Source organism: Anopheles funestus, chromosome 3RL (assembly GCF_943734845.2).
Source record: "Anopheles funestus chromosome 3RL, idAnoFuneDA-416_04, whole genome shotgun sequence".
Lineage (NCBI taxonomy): Eukaryota > Metazoa > Arthropoda > Insecta > Diptera > Culicidae > Anopheles > Anopheles funestus.
The window spans coordinates 24,084,654-24,100,381 of NC_064599.1; the positions used below are offsets into that span (position 1 = coordinate 24,084,654).

Here is a 15,728-nt window from a genome sequence, read left to right on the forward strand (position 1 = left end):
CAGCCAGGACGTGCTGGAGAAGATACGCGAGTGCGGTTCGACCGTCACCTACTACGGTGGCCGTGTGCTGGACAAGCGCACCGAGCACATCAGCACGATGACCCGCGCCATTATGCGGGAGATACGCGGCCAGGATCGACAGTGTGGTGTGTGCCAACCGCACGGTTGCCTTCGACACACCGTCACTGACGACGATGATGAAGAGGTGGACGAAGAAGATGAACAGGAGGAAGATGGCGGGCATGCACTCGGCTGCCCCGGTAGTCTACGAAGGTCGATGTCTGGCGAACGGGAAGGTGGATTAGGTAACGCAGTGTAACGGCTCTCTGTTGCGCGTAGTTTTCATCAACCATCACTAGTCTAGAGCCAAGAACACATGATGCATACTTGTATGCGGCGACAACTGACAGCTCCAAATTTTTTTGATTTCTCGTCGCCGGCTCGTAACCCATATATCTGGGTTACGAGCTGGCGACGCGGTGACGTTCGGCTATCGCCAGAGTTTATACCTTTATAAGTTGGGGAGTTGAATCACAGCGATGCGAGGGTAACTCCTGGTTTTAAATTTTAGCCGTTATGTATCCGAATTATTTTTTTTTTGCTTAGCAATGCGGTATTCAAGGGGGTATAACGTTTGGAAAAATTTATATAGATGTAAACTGTTGACTTTGAACAATACACATACTGAATAGTCCTGTACTTATCAACTGCTGCGTACTGCGGGATCTTGCTGTATATTCTGCATGCATAATAATGTTTGATTTTAGCTACGCAAGAATGTTTAAATCACGATTTAATGGTGCTTCTTCTCCTTCTTGGCGTAACGACCTCTGAGGTCATGCCGACCATTTCTGGCTTGCGAGACTTATTTTACTACGTAGCTGAATATTCCTTATCAGCCCTTGCTACAGGGTAACGGTCCGGAAGGGATTTGATCCCTGGTCCTGCCGTGTGGATCGGCGCCGTTTATCACATACAACAACGGGCCGATTTAATGGTGCTGAATGTGTTAAATTTTGTTTAACTAATAATTTGCAACATAATTATTGAAAATCGATTTAAAAAATCGATACCATCATCGAATCCATGAACACCATTATAAACACAACGAAACTTCTTTTGATACATCGTTCATGTCTGCGTCTGCGACACCCCCCACACGATAGCTACAGCTACACGAGCGACGCCTCGCCAAGAACAAAAGAAATTCCTAGAAAAACGGTAGCTGTCAGTTGTCGCCGCATACAAGTATGCATCATGTGTTCTTGGCTTAGCAAAAAAAAAAAAATGGGGCACGTTTTGTTGTAGATTTGTGCAATGTTGTGACCGAGCTAATGTCTAAAATGATGTGTGTTTTCTTAATCAGGCCTAGTTCCATTTAGTTGTATACATCATTGTGCTTAATTCTTGTGTAGTTTAGAACACGTACCAAACATATCTCCAACAGTCACGTTCGTCACAAAATAACTGACACTGACGCTACGGAGATTCTAGACCACATGTAGTCCTCCCGAACAATATCTGTACCTCCCAACTAAAGTATTCTTTCAAACGCATTTGTAACTAACATCAAGTGTGCGAGTGAAACGAATGTTTCCACGAGGTTCTTGCTGTATTAAGCTTTTTCTCTATACTTTCATCCTTCTACAGGTGTTAAGTTCAAGCTGGTCAAATCGAATAGCTGTAGCAGCCGGCTAGAACTGGCCGGAACCGGTAAAACACCACCAGATTTACTGCGACCGAATGGACGCATGCGCGGTCGTCATATCCTCCCGGAGGAAAACTCCACCCGCTGCACGGCCGAGGCGACAATCGAGGAGCCGGAGGAGAGTGTACGAGATATGGTCAGCAGGTTGGAAAGTGGAAATGCAACGCTTACCACACGCAACACCACCAACAAACCACGCATCATCGAGTCGCGGTGTATTGAAAAGTATGAACCCGAGCCGGCCATCACGATCAACAATCAGACAACGGTGGAAGGTACTCTAGCTAGTGACCGAAAGTCACCCAGTGGGGAACCAGTCACCGTCAACAATCACATCAACGTTGTGCTTCCGGTCTCGACAAACGGTACCGTTCCGTTGCCGCCACCGATTCCGGGCCCACTAGTGATACCGCCACTGCTGAGAGGAGGTCCAGCAAAAACGTTGCCAATGAGTGAGGTAACACCGACTGCAGCACCTCCCACGACCGGTGCCACGTCCATGGAACGGCCACCTAAAGTTTGCCGTAACAAAAACGTCGATCTTGCGTTTGCGGCCACCATGAAGCAGCTGGTCGGTTTGAATGGAAATGGCACAGTCAAACCACCTTCGGCAGTAAAGAAGTCGGCGTCACAGGTATCGGTCACCATGGAATCGAACACAAACGATCAATCACCACCGGAGAGTGCACCATCGAGTGCAGCTTCCGTCACAAAAACTGTCACCTTTAACTTCACGAACGGATCGTCCGAAACGACAGCCAATGGTAACGAGGAGTCACAACACCACACGAACGGAGCACCAACACAAACGGTGGACCATAGTGAGAATCTACGACCGAGCGCCATTGCCGAGCAGCGAAAGGCTGACGAGCTGACGTCCCCGAAGCTGGTCAACTGGAGCAGTATCGGTCGGTTCGACGAGCGCCAGTACTTCGCCAACGACCGGAAGCTGATCGAGAAGCGCAAATACGACGACATGGAGTTCGAGGAGTTTGAGGTGCTCGATCCGAACGCTCCACCATCATCGGAACATTACGATAGTCTCAACAGCAAGTAAAACGCACGGATTCAGATTACTGTACCGGTGATTAGGTGTATTTACACGGAAGTATTTCAACCCTGAAGAGGAAAAGCGTAACCAAAAAAATAAACGAACGGAGAAGAATTAAAAAAGGAAGAATGCCACACCAGATGCACACGTTTGGCCATGTAGTCAGTACGCTTATTCTTATCGCCGTATTTCTAGCAAAACTTAGCATTACTGTACGAACAAAAAGGGCAAGACGGAGGGAGAGATAAAACTCCTGGCAAATCCCATTCCCCTACTACCTTTAATGTAACTTCCATTTTATCGCCAATGCGCACTTTTAACTTAATGTGTACACTACCGGGATCCTTTCCCGTTTTGATAGTTTTACGCATTTTAATCGTTCCACGATGCGGGATGCCTATTTTAATCATCCATTCCCTCCATTCCTATGTACATACTATGTATTTTTTTTACCATCTTCATACGAGCACGCATCTACGGCAAAGTGTGGCAAATCTGGTGTACACCATCATACGCAAAACAGTGAACCTTTAAGCAACCCAAAGCAAAGGGCGTTTGTTGCAGGCCTGTAGCTTGTAATTTATTTTTGCTAATTCATAGTAACACATCCCTAACCTTCATCCCTCCAAATAATACTGGTTGCAAGGTAAATTTTACATCCTGTTAAAACAAGCCGACCAAAACGATGACCAACGATTTTGTTATGTATTGAAGTATGGAAGCCACGAACGAACAGATGGGGCTAGACGAATATTCCCAAAAAAAAAAAAATACAGTGTAGATTTGTAGCGAAACTACGTAGTTACATGTTATCAAACGAAAGTAATCTGAAAATAAAATACATTTATGGTTAAACCGAACTGCTTCGTTGAAAGAATTTTATTTATTTTTACTAATTCTCTTCTAATATTTAATTAAAACGTTATTCTAAAAGAAAGCGAATGTCTTTCCCTTGTGTAGAATCAGTCGGTATAATATCGTCAGCAAATGTAAACAGCTGCATAATTGGCTGTATTGACTTTGCGAATCAGACATCCAGCTGAAAAATGCAACTGCACGTGACTGCTTTCTTCGCAAAAAAACCAACGGCTGCAAATGGCACTAGCTAATTTAACACAGCATCAACTTGATACTACCAACTTCATAACCTTCAGCCCGTAAGATTTAATAAACCCCCCAGTTTATTTTTGTGCTTTCTCGCCCCGTATCGTTTGCTTTTGCATTCACATCTCAATCGAGCAGATCACACGAAACGGTGTTAATTTGCATTTGGCGCCTAAAGTGCTGCAATCATGCTGCAAAAACGCGAACACATTATTGCCTACCTTCGGGCGCATTGCTGTTGGTCGTGCTGGATTCACTGCTACTACTGCTGCTGTGTCTTCTGCTCATCATATCACTGCTGGTGTCGCGTTTGCTGGAAGTGTTGCTATATTCGCGACAGGTTACGCTTTCGATGATGCTGGGTTTTCGGGTACTTCTGTTGTTTCGATTGCTGCATCCGCTAGCTACTGTCGCGGTGGAGAATCGGCGACTAGCACACACAATCAGTGTCTCCTGGAACGAAAATTGCAATAGTACAGGAAAGATTTAATAAACAACGTTAGGTAGTTTTAAATGGTTTTAAAATAATTATAAACTCTTTAAAATTTTAATACACTCGTAGCGTACGTATCCTTAAACTAGATCCTGAAACTAGAGCAAACTTTTCTTTTGTGCAGCTGTAAGATGCTGCCCCGTTTCACATTTAATAAGTCTCACATTTCACGCTCCAAGTGCTACATATTTAAATACCCGGAGAGCAGTTTATCTTCCCTTCTATCGGGGCTTCACATCATCGCATTAAATCTGGTATGCTTAACTCCTCCGTCTGGGCGCACAAGGATAAACCAACCAACGTTCGCTTTCGTAGTGGATGCAGGCGCGATTCAACTGCACGGTTCAACTTCCAACAACGGCGGTTATGGTAAATTGTGGTAAAGTTAGAGCACACCGAGGAATACCAAACTCATTTCCGTTCATCTGCAGAAACGCTCCTTCAAGCAACAAAGTACACACCGAAGTGTGCTTCAGGTGGACGTTCATTCATTTCTTGCATTTCCGTACGGCTAGTCGGAGCTGAGTGCTTTCCGAAAACACTTCATCGTCTTGATAACAAAGGATATTTAGATTGACCAGTACCTGATCGTTTGTTTTATTCGCATCGTGGATTTATGTTTACCACTTAGATGTCCATAAAACTGCGGTTGTTTTATTTTTATTTTAAAGCAAACAAATGTTTCAGTTTTGCATGTTGCAGGATAAATCCAAATGTACCTCAAAACTTGATCGGAAAGTACTATCGAAACAGAAAACGCTACATAATTAATTCTCCACCAGGCGAACATCATCCCTGCTCATTAGCAATATTTTATTAAAAGCACATAAGCTATTGTACGGTGATAATTATAATGTATCAACCAATCGTTTTGAACACAGAGCAAACTATTGAAAAATGTTCCACATGCTGAATCCCATGTGCTTATCGAACCTATTCCTACTCTGAACGCTTAATGAAAGCTATTTTCTTGACCTCCAGCTATTATACCTGCGTGGGGCTTGGAAGGGATATTAAATATTTATCATAATTACCCAATCTACCAGCCGACACACATCGGTGCGTCCTCAAACCCACAACGCCCGATGTTGTGATTAATGAGGGGCTTTTTGTGTAGTGGTAGAAAGGACACTCACTGAACCATTTCAAGAGGTTGAATGTTCACAACGGCACCTTTGCACCAGGTTCGATTGAACCCCTATTTGGAGATTGGCTTAGCGCACCGAACACGGGTAGATTAGTGATTGACCCACGCATGGGAAAGGTGAAGCGGTAATATTTGAGCACAAATTGTTGACCATTCAATCAATCGGTTTCCGTGGTGTAGTGGTTATCACATCCGCCTAACACGCGGAAGGCCCCCGGTTCGATCCCGGGCGGAAACAATTTGTGTAAGTATTTTGTTTATTTTGTATGACGAATAACAATGTGAAATAAACCCCATCAAATAAGGTTCAATTTACGATAGAATGCAATCAGTGTTTAAAAATTGATGAGATATGCAAAAGTAATACACAAAGGCTTTGTAGGTAGCGTTCATTTAATCTGCATCAGTAATGCAAACCTGATGCAGCAATTTTTGGTTGGCCTGATTCATATTGTTTTGTATGTCAGACGATTGGAAGTAGAAGGGGAAAATAATATTTCAATACTTACGTATTCTTCTGTTTCGATAATTTTTTTTAATTTACGATAATATTTCTGGTAATTAAAAGAAAATAAATTCATTTCTAGCTGGTGCCGTGACCAGGATAGGAACTACGAATACTGCTTACCGTTACTATATAATTACTAAACCTATTAAAAAAAGAATGAAACATATATTTAATTTATTTACATTTTTAAAACAAGAAAAAATAAATCCAACATCTTCCGTGACAGTGCTCTTTTGTAAACACTGCCGTGACCAGGATTCGAACCTGGGTTACTACGGCCACAACGTAGGGTCCTAACCACTAGACGATCACGGCTTTCGATGTTACGTTGAAATGCTATCGTTTCAACACCTTTTTACTGTGGCAAACTATACAGAAATTGGGCTTCACAGATTGATCCATACAATCACTCCCACCGCGCATAGTGAAAGTACGGGCGAACATAAAAAGACCCGAAATTAAGCGGTGCATTCGCCCCTCCCAAAAGCGAAGCATAAGAAAGCAACAATCGAAACAGATGCTGGTGGGATGTGGAAGCTTAATGGTAAAAATAACTTACTTATCTTGGTGTGAAAAAGTTTGGTTACTGTTGGAATCGTACGTTAAAAAAATTGTAACTATGTTTCCGCCCGGAATCGAACCGTAGGCCCTATGGGTGTTAGACGGATATGATAACCACTACACCATGCTAACCATGATTGTTCGCGATCGATCCCTACGTTGTGAATTTTAGTTTTCTTTCGGAACGGTGAAAAATTAATCTGGAGCGCGGTTTCTCGCTTGACCGTTCGGCGTACGTCTTTTATTACAAGTGCAGTGATTTTTCGCAATGGTTCTTAGCCCTAACGGTCCTTACACTAACACAACTAAACTATGTGACGGTAACGCTACCCCGGTGAAAATATCAACGCGAAAAATAATGCGTTGACTGTCAAAACAGTGTTGCGCGTGCAAAGCGTAAACATACTCCTCGCCTTGATGTAACATCAACACACAACTAATCCTTGTGCAGCTCTGTCAAAAACCGCGTGGTAGCGCAAACGGACGAACATATTTAGTGCAAGTTTTACGTGATTCGAAATCATTATGCGCGATATTTCCCTGACTAGCTAATACTTTAGCATTTCAACTGCGTATTAACAAAGGACATAGTTACGCGATTGAACGCCAATTGTCTGTTATCCGAACACGACAACGCGACTTGGAAGCAACACGAGGTATCAGCCTTCGAAGGATGATCGAGTGCTACCTGGCCTAACAGATTGCGCTTAGCAGCTTCTAACGCAGCTTCCCACAGGCCGCCAATATAGGGAGCTCTCGGTAGAATCGGATGCCACATCGAATCCCTGTTTCGCGCACGATTCTGCCATGGTACTCTATGCAGCTTCACTCGCCAGTCCAGTCCAGTCCAGCTGCAGCTCCTTCCTAGCAACCGCGAATGTTTTTCCATTGTCCGAATGGATGTGCTCGGAAACGGCTCTCCGCGCCGTAAGCCACCGCAGGGTGTTTGCAATCCTTCAGTTGAAGGATCTCCAACCAGATCAAGATGCATCTTCCTGATAACGATGCACACGCATACACCCATGTATGCTTGGAATGATGCTGCTAGCCAATGCGCAGGATTCAGGTATGTGGAAACTGCGTAATCACTTCCGACGCCAGCGAACGTTGGATGAAACTGCGCATATCGAATGCATCTCCGCATTACGTTTTTTGCCAAAATGTCTCCACGTAACGGTCGAAATTTAAACCTTTTGGTTGACAGCAACAGTCGTCTTTCGTCATGAGTCAGCCTCGTATGGTCACCTAACACAATCAACTGCGCTAGTGGATAGCCATTTGGCTGCAAAGCCGGATACTTTGGCTGAACGGGCAACCGCAACAACTTTAGTAGTCGATGAACCATTCTGCTTGCGTTATCGGGAACTGGGGTAAGTCTTCTCAATGACGAACGACTTTTCATCTGCTTTCCTACTTGTAGATCTCGAAGCTCTTCAGCAAAGGACTCACGATTGATAAGCAGTGTTAAAGGGTCCTCTGCCGCTTCTCGCTCACGAACGCTACGACGTACGTCACCTTCGTTGAAACGCAACCAACCTTCGCTTCGTAAGCGATGCAGATGACGACGCATGGTAAAAAACCGCCTGCAACAACTCGTGACTTTTATCAAGTAAGTAAATGTCAACCGTTGCAGGAACACCTCTATGTTTCGTATCAGAATTGACGACACTAATTGCTTTTTCTCTTGCTCTGCTTCAGGTCCCGATGAAAGGGATAACTGTATTTCTGACACTAACGTTTTCCACATATTAGGTAGTGGCTTGCTCCAAACTATACCGATGAGCAACTCTGATGTACGGCCTTGTGGAAACCAACTGATGCCAAGTGTCTTCCCGGCTTCTAGCAAAGCGAAGCTCATCTCGGATTCGGCTCCACGCTGCGTCTCATCAAGCTCTCTTAAATCATTCACACTTTTCGAGATCCCTAATCGAATCTCAAAATCACCTTTTTGCAGCAACTCGAACAGCTCAGCTCGTAACAGGGTCGCTTTCTCTCCCGAACGGACTGCCGGATTAGCAACGTTAAGCGACTGAGCGTGCCCAGGAGTGCTTGGCATGAATACTTCTGGACGTTCTAACACCACTGATTTCGATTCCGCTGGCTCCGCAAAGTGATGTAAAAGAATGTGATGCCTCTCACCACAGAGTGTGCACCTGGACAACGTAGCACAATTCTTTGCCAAATGTCCTGTCTGTAAGCAGTTATTGCAAACCTCCTTCGCATTAGCAATCTGAATTCGCTCAGACAGTGGAAGGCGGCAATACTTAAGACAACTGCTCAAGGGATGCTCGTGCTGGCAATATAGACACCATTTTGGACTGCTCGCTATCGATGAGCAGAACGAAAGGTACGGAGATACGTGTCGCACAACACTCGGGTGAGTTACTTCTCTTGCAGGCTGGTTACTAAAAGGAACAGATTTTTCATATTTTAGCAAAGACATTGTTGGCAACCTGACTTCGGAGCAACACGCAACATGGGTCGACGATGCTGCTACATGACGCTTTGGTAGTAGCAAAGCTTGCAAGCTTGCTCTAACGGACATTATGGTGTCCTCCATCGCTGCTCGCAAAGTGTCTTCGAAGGCGCGTTCCTGAAGTGTAACTCCATTTTCTATCAGCTGCTGTACAAGGTCGTATTCTTCTGCTAACTCTTCGATTTCAGCAACATGCATCATCACTTTCTCCACGTCCCTTGCCGGAACACTATTGGCGCAAAATCCATTAATGCGTTGAATTCTCTCCTCCAACGCCATCCTTCGGGAACGAAGATCAGCTGTTGCAGCCATGATACTGACGCGCAAGTGTATCGCGATGGCCGGTCACAAAACCGATGGTACAAAATTCGCGCGGACGGAATCTAACACAGAAATCGTAACAGCTTTACGACGTGACTCTTCACAACAATCGAAACTCAACAATCAAGTTCAAAACTACGCGACATGTTTTCAAACACGTTACAATCAAACACAATCACTGGACAGAACGAATTTACACGAATTGTTCAAGTGTCCATCTTCCACGTAAATCGCACAATTTTCAAGACGCAGCAATGGCAAGCTCGAGAAACCAAATTAATTTCACTCCGAAAGAAAGCAATCCTGGTCACGGCACCAAATGTTCGCGATCGATCCCTACGTTGTGAATTTTAGTTTTCTTTCGGAACGGTGAAAAATTAATCTGGAGCGCGGTTTCTCGCTTGACCGTTCGGCGTACGTCTTTTATTACAAGTGCAGTGATTTTTCGCAATGGTTCTTAGCCCTAACGGTCCTTACACTAACACAACTAAACTATGTGACGGTAACGCTACCCCGGTGAAAATATCAACGCGAAAAATAATGCGTTGACTGTCAAAACAGTGTTGCGCGTGCAAAGCGTAAACAATGATTTTTCTTAGATTAACTACATAAGTTACAGTTTGCGTAAAACATAAAATATATTTTTTTTGCTCTAATTCTACAATAATCTTTATGTATAGTCTTTTTCAAGCTTTCAATAAAGGTTGTAGTAATAAATTTATGAAACTTATATACAATATTCATCTGTATTTATATTCTTTAGATAAATAAGATTCCACACAAGCCAAACAAGCTGATAACTTTGTTTATTAAGAACTATCTCAAACTAAGAACTATTAACGATATGGGCATAAAATCATTCCATAGCAACAGACGAATTCATCAACTGTCGTAAAAATGACAAACAACGAAACGGTATAAACACATCTCCATGGGTATGCAGCCTTTTCCACCAACGGCATTTGATGCTGTTTTTCACGTGCCTTACTCATGCCGCCCCGGAAGATGAATGGATGACGTACATCTGCAAACACGTAAAATGTCGCCAGAAATCACTCAGCTATACAATTTTTCCAACACCGCACCGGCAGAATATAAATGACAGTGCCACAGTGGCTTAAGCTTACCACCACGACGGACAACTTTTCCATCACTTTGGTCAACAGAAACGAAAAACAACAGTTCTCAACGGTGCACCATCAAAACTCTACATTTATCTTAGTAATCCTTCCTGCTGTGGACCCTCTTCTGGATCCATGTCTATACACGCAAGATGGCCACTTGCTGTCAACATCCATCACCCATCGATCGTACCGCGGCCTACGAATTCGAGCACGGGAATGCGATTCTTTCGAGCAGAAAGAATAGGGATTTGTTTTGCTTAATTCAATTCGATATCGTTTGCGATTGAAGAAGCATTGCCAATGTGCAGCTTGTAGGAAATGGTTGGAAAAAGGGATACAAAGCTTTTCTGATTGTTTTTCAACACTCCCCCAGATAAATATCTAATCGGGTTTTTGCTTGTGTGCGATGGAAGTGTTTTGCTGAATTCATTTCTTTGAGGAAGAAAATCATATCTATTGGAGATTCAGTGTACTGTAAGAATAAACCATATAAAAATGATAGTCTTGAGGTTAGATCAGACAAAAAATAAATGAATTTAATGTGTTTTTATTTAAACTAGAAAAGATTTTATTTTAAGTTGTCTATTATAAGAAATAAAAATAATGAAGGTAAGTAACAACAAAAAATAGTTTAAAAATTCATAACACAATGAACATAAGTATGTAATTTTTAACGAGAATAAAGAACCAACATAAGTTATCATATAATGCAATATTGCATTATATTTACCCAATAAATTGTTACTTTATACTGGGTTTGCGAGTTCAAGTAGTTATTTTTTACCCATTTCTGGATTTTGTCCGTATCCTGTCTCGATCAATGTGCAATATAGCAAATTAATTAATAAAACGTTCAGTATGCCAGTCGAGAAAGCTTTGAAAAGTATCGATTTCGGCTTGGAAAAAGTTCGGCAACTGCGAACAATTCCCGATGTATCTCGGGACATTCTAGTTCAACTTTAACAATGTCCAGAAATGGGTTGAATTTCGTCAGTTGCTGTATTAAATCATAATTATCTAAAAGGCCCAGAGTTTTTGGGATCATTTGCATAAATGTGTGAATGAAAAGCTTTCAGTGTGTAAATCAGAATTGGCTTACTTTTACGGAAGATATAGAAGGTACAAAGAATTTCAATTTTTTTACGAATTTTGAGTCAAAAATTTTCGAGCAGATCTATTAGCATGACACAACCTCTTATCCATTCATCGCTGGAACTGGTGGATTGCTCGATTGTTTGACAGATAGCGAGTTAAAATTTGGGATTTTTAACTTATGATACTTTAAATATCAAAAATGAAAACCCTGTAAATACTAAAATAGTATACCCATACATATTTTTAAATACCTTCTTAATATAAAATCAAAATACATGCAAATTAATATAAGTAGTATTGTGTTAAGGATTCAAAAGTATGAAGACCAGTATAAAACAGTAAACCTGTCAAGTTGCTCAGCACAAATTGAACAAGGTAAATATTGACCACTCGAATTAATTCCACCAACCACTCTAAAGCACATCAAAGTTTTCTTGAAGCATGTTTAGAATCTATTTAACAATGATATTAAAGGCAGAGAGAGAGAAAAATCACTTACAGCCCACTAGAACCGATCGCTAATGTTTCGTTGGAAAAAGTGTAATGGAAAATCAATGCACAATTTCACCATCACCTCGAGCGGAACATTAACCGATCGATGTTAAAGAGCTGTTCGTTTTTCGAACCGGCATAAACGTGGTACGTTGTCACTTTTACTGCCAACGGTGAAACAAGTACCATGCATCCAAGAGAGCATGAAGCAGGGAACGTTCTAGAAGGAAACATCTCGTACTAGCAGTTTGTCCTCGGGAAGGGCCAAAGCAACAAAAAAAAAATCATTCAGCTTATCCCATTGTGAGCCCTAAACACGTACGAATTATGAAATCCTTCAAGCTCGTTTCACTTAGAGTGAAAGAGGCGCTCGATTCACAAGACTGGCACGATCGTTTCCATTGTGGCCCATCGACAAGCAGGAGCGTAATCTTAAACTTCTAGCAGGTACGGTTTTCGGCAGTGCGTCCATTTATGGTCGCCTTGCCAGTATGCAGCACACGTTCCACTGTATTAGACCGATAAACTTTTGCTACATTTAACGCACCCGCATTTATGCGGATGCTGGGATCGGAGGTACAAATGGCGTGAAGGAGGTGCAAAATCTTCTTAACAAACTTTTGCTTATCTTACGCATTTACTTACCAACATTCAGATTATGCTGTGGTGCACTGAAACAATTGAAGACCGGTGGATGAACGGGGGGCAAATTTAGAATTTTAAAACAGTGCGTGAATTGTTCATAATCCGCCCCAAAAATCGCACGGCTAACTATTGAGCCTCATATTGTAAAACGGCAATCGTTGGGGACGTTAATCGCCTTCAATATTTCATTTTTATTGCTTACATTTAGAGCACTCACATAGCATACGCATCCGTAAGCAAAGTATCACATTGCCCATGCAACGTTATGCTATTGGAGGCCCGGTCACATCGGTACCCTTAATAGACAGCCAAACGACATGGGTTGCATACTGAAAAACATCGCGAATGAACCACCCTCCCGAAGGTACAGAGACGGGGGTTCGAATGAACCAACCAACATCGACAGTAACGCAGCGATAAGGGGTCGAATCAAGCAAGAGCACAGGGTAAAATCGGGTGGGAAAAAGTGCGAATAAACAGAAAAAAATGAAATGAGCGGCACTGTTTGCAATCGGCGAGAGTTGGAAGCGATACGAGAGAGGTTTACTTTGCGTGACTGCGGTTTTCTTCCAAGCGTATGAATCGGCGCGCAGCGCAAAACGTACAATCTCAGCGAAACAATCGCACAACAAATCGACAGCATGTACCCAACTTCAATAGCCGTGATCGTCTAGTGGTTAGGACCCTACGTTGTGGCCGTAGTAACCCAGGTTCGAATCCTGGTCACGGCAGTGTTGCCAGTTCTCGCTGGTAGAGAAAAAAACACGGATGTCACGGATGAAGTTCAATGGGGATTGAGATTTTTTTATTCGCAAATTATTCGTTTGTTTCATAAATAAATGTTTTTTTTTTATACAGAAAATTGTAAGCAAAAATCCGCTTGGAAATCGTAAAAATAAAAGTATACTAACTTATATTTCATTTCATTTCATTTATTATATTACCAAAAATAATGTTTTGCTATTAATATCATACAGACAACGTTTGGGACAGAAATAATTTGATCCGAAACAAAAAACGCTGATTTCATTTTCAATCTCGCCTGACGTTTGTTTATATTTTGCTTTGCCCTGCTACACCCAAGAGCAACTTAATACACACTAGACATTATCCCGTAGTCTTCGTTCTAAAATAAGAAGCAACTAAAATTTTCCCTAAAAATAGAGCATCAACTCATAAAATACACGAAATTGAATGCGATCGGTAGGTTGTTTTTCTTGTTTCTAGTATTATTGGGAAAAGCGAATTACAGTGATGCGAGTGAAAAAATACAATCCGTGGTTAGCCCGGTTTGAGATAAAACAAATGCCAATTTAATGAAATCATTTATAATGTGAAACGTTTTCGGGCAAGGTGTGAACGTATGGGATGAAATATATGATCATGAATCAAATGAAGAGTACGATAAATTATTGTGTTACCACCCACCAACTGTCCGGCGGTTTATTTTAGAGAGGAGGATTTAGTCAGCCTGTTCGCAAAATATGAAAACATCAAAATTATTCAGTGATCTTAGAGGGTTGAAGTTTCAGAAACAGCAGAAAATAAAATAAAACCAATATACAAAGAAATAACGAAACTACAGCACATAGAGTAAAAATTTCTTTTTTTATTTTTTTAAAAGCGTTTTTTCCCAAAAAAGCATTTGCAAATTCATACCCAGAATTAATCAAAAACCTGAATCTCATCGATTTAAAAAATGAGCTGGAAACCCCTGTAATACTAGTAGAGCTTATCAGCAAATAATTATCAGACTAAAATGTGTGAAATAAGAAATACAGCAAACGGCCGGTATACAAACAAAACTTCAGTTGAGAATCGCTTCTGTATTTTTAAACGTCAAAATTTTTGACTGGACCTACGTTTATCACAATTTTTTGAAAATGTTGTTCCCAAATCGTACGGACAATTCATGTTGCGGGAATATTTAAAATAATTGGTAAATAATTGTTACAAGAGAAAAATAATCGATTTGTATCACTTTAACCTAATGTACAATTTGTAAAAATGTTTAAAAATGGATAAGTTTTTACACATTTCGGCTAATTAATTTCAGTTTTCATCTTTTTTATTCTCAAAGATATAACAATAAAAATTAAAAATATGCCATTTGTCAATTTGACACAAAAATGTGTCATGTTCCATGTTACATTTATAATATTCATAAAACACTTTAGTTTGTAACAAATGTTTTGTTTCATTGAATAAATGTTGAAAAAACATTTTGCAACAGCCGTCCTCAAGCATTAAATGATAATATTTTCCAACATAATATTTTAAAAATTGTAATTTCCGGTGATTTTCTTACGAAATTCCAGTGACTACAGAAAACCCTGTAAAATTTTAGGCAATGCTATTAAAGACTGGAAACGAGATAACTCTTTTATTTCTGACATATTTATATTTTTCAAGTACTTTTAAATGTTTAACCGTTTTCGTGGAAATATTACAAATGCAATAGTGTCGATAGTTCGATAATAGTGTCCTTTAAAAAAAACATTGACATTTTATTTCATCGCAATATGACGGCTCAATGCCATGTACTAGATTATAGGATCTTATTATCATGGTCATTTAGTTACAAATCACATCATGTGTAAACCTTTGTACTTGTAATACACGATAACTTAGCAGCAAACTATAGCATACGATCAATTTCCTCTCGATAAGCTTCTGGTTTGGACAGTACACCCACGTCCCAAATATCTTCTTTAACTTTGCTGCTGCTTTTGATTTTCATCTCCAGCGCCACAGCTGTCTGGGAACAGTGCCCCGTCAGGCAGAGTTCCGGGTACTTTTGCGTTGGCGCCAAACCCCACCAGGAATAATGTACGCCACGGAAGCAATGCCTACGAGACCATTCGCAACGCGGCGAATCATAAAACATTCTTTTGCCATGATCAAAGCCCATGATCAAAGCGTGCGCCTGAGTAGTGTGCCTCACGGGGCAAAAAATGTAATTTCCCTTCGCTCGCGCGTCAGGGATGTCGAAAGCTTTTATTG

At 41.4% G+C, this 15,728-nt stretch overlaps 1 protein-coding gene and 3 non-coding genes across 7 annotated transcripts in view; 2 read left to right on the forward strand and 2 right to left on the reverse strand.

Moving 5' to 3' along the window:
• The window catches only part of LOC125772055 (calcium uniporter protein, mitochondrial), a 117,942-nt gene that overhangs the window by 78,781 nt on the left and 23,433 nt on the right, over nt 1–15,728 (reverse strand). For all 4 annotated transcript variants that reach the window (XM_049443385.1, XM_049443384.1, XM_049443383.1 and 1 more), the window contains exon 3: nt 4,085–4,316. In XM_049443385.1, coding sequence (XP_049299342.1) covers nt 4,085–4,316 — 232 coding nt within the window. The remainder of the gene's footprint in view (nt 1–4,084; nt 4,317–15,728) is intronic.
• Nucleotides 5,669–5,741, forward strand: Trnav-aac (transfer RNA valine (anticodon AAC)). The gene has a single exon. It is a non-coding gene; the product is annotated as a tRNA-Val (tRNA).
• Trnah-gug (transfer RNA histidin (anticodon GUG)) lies at nt 6,255–6,326 on the reverse strand. Its single transcript has one exon. It is a non-coding gene; the product is annotated as a tRNA-His (tRNA).
• Trnah-gug (transfer RNA histidin (anticodon GUG)) lies at nt 13,385–13,456 on the forward strand. Its single transcript has one exon. It is a non-coding gene; the product is annotated as a tRNA-His (tRNA).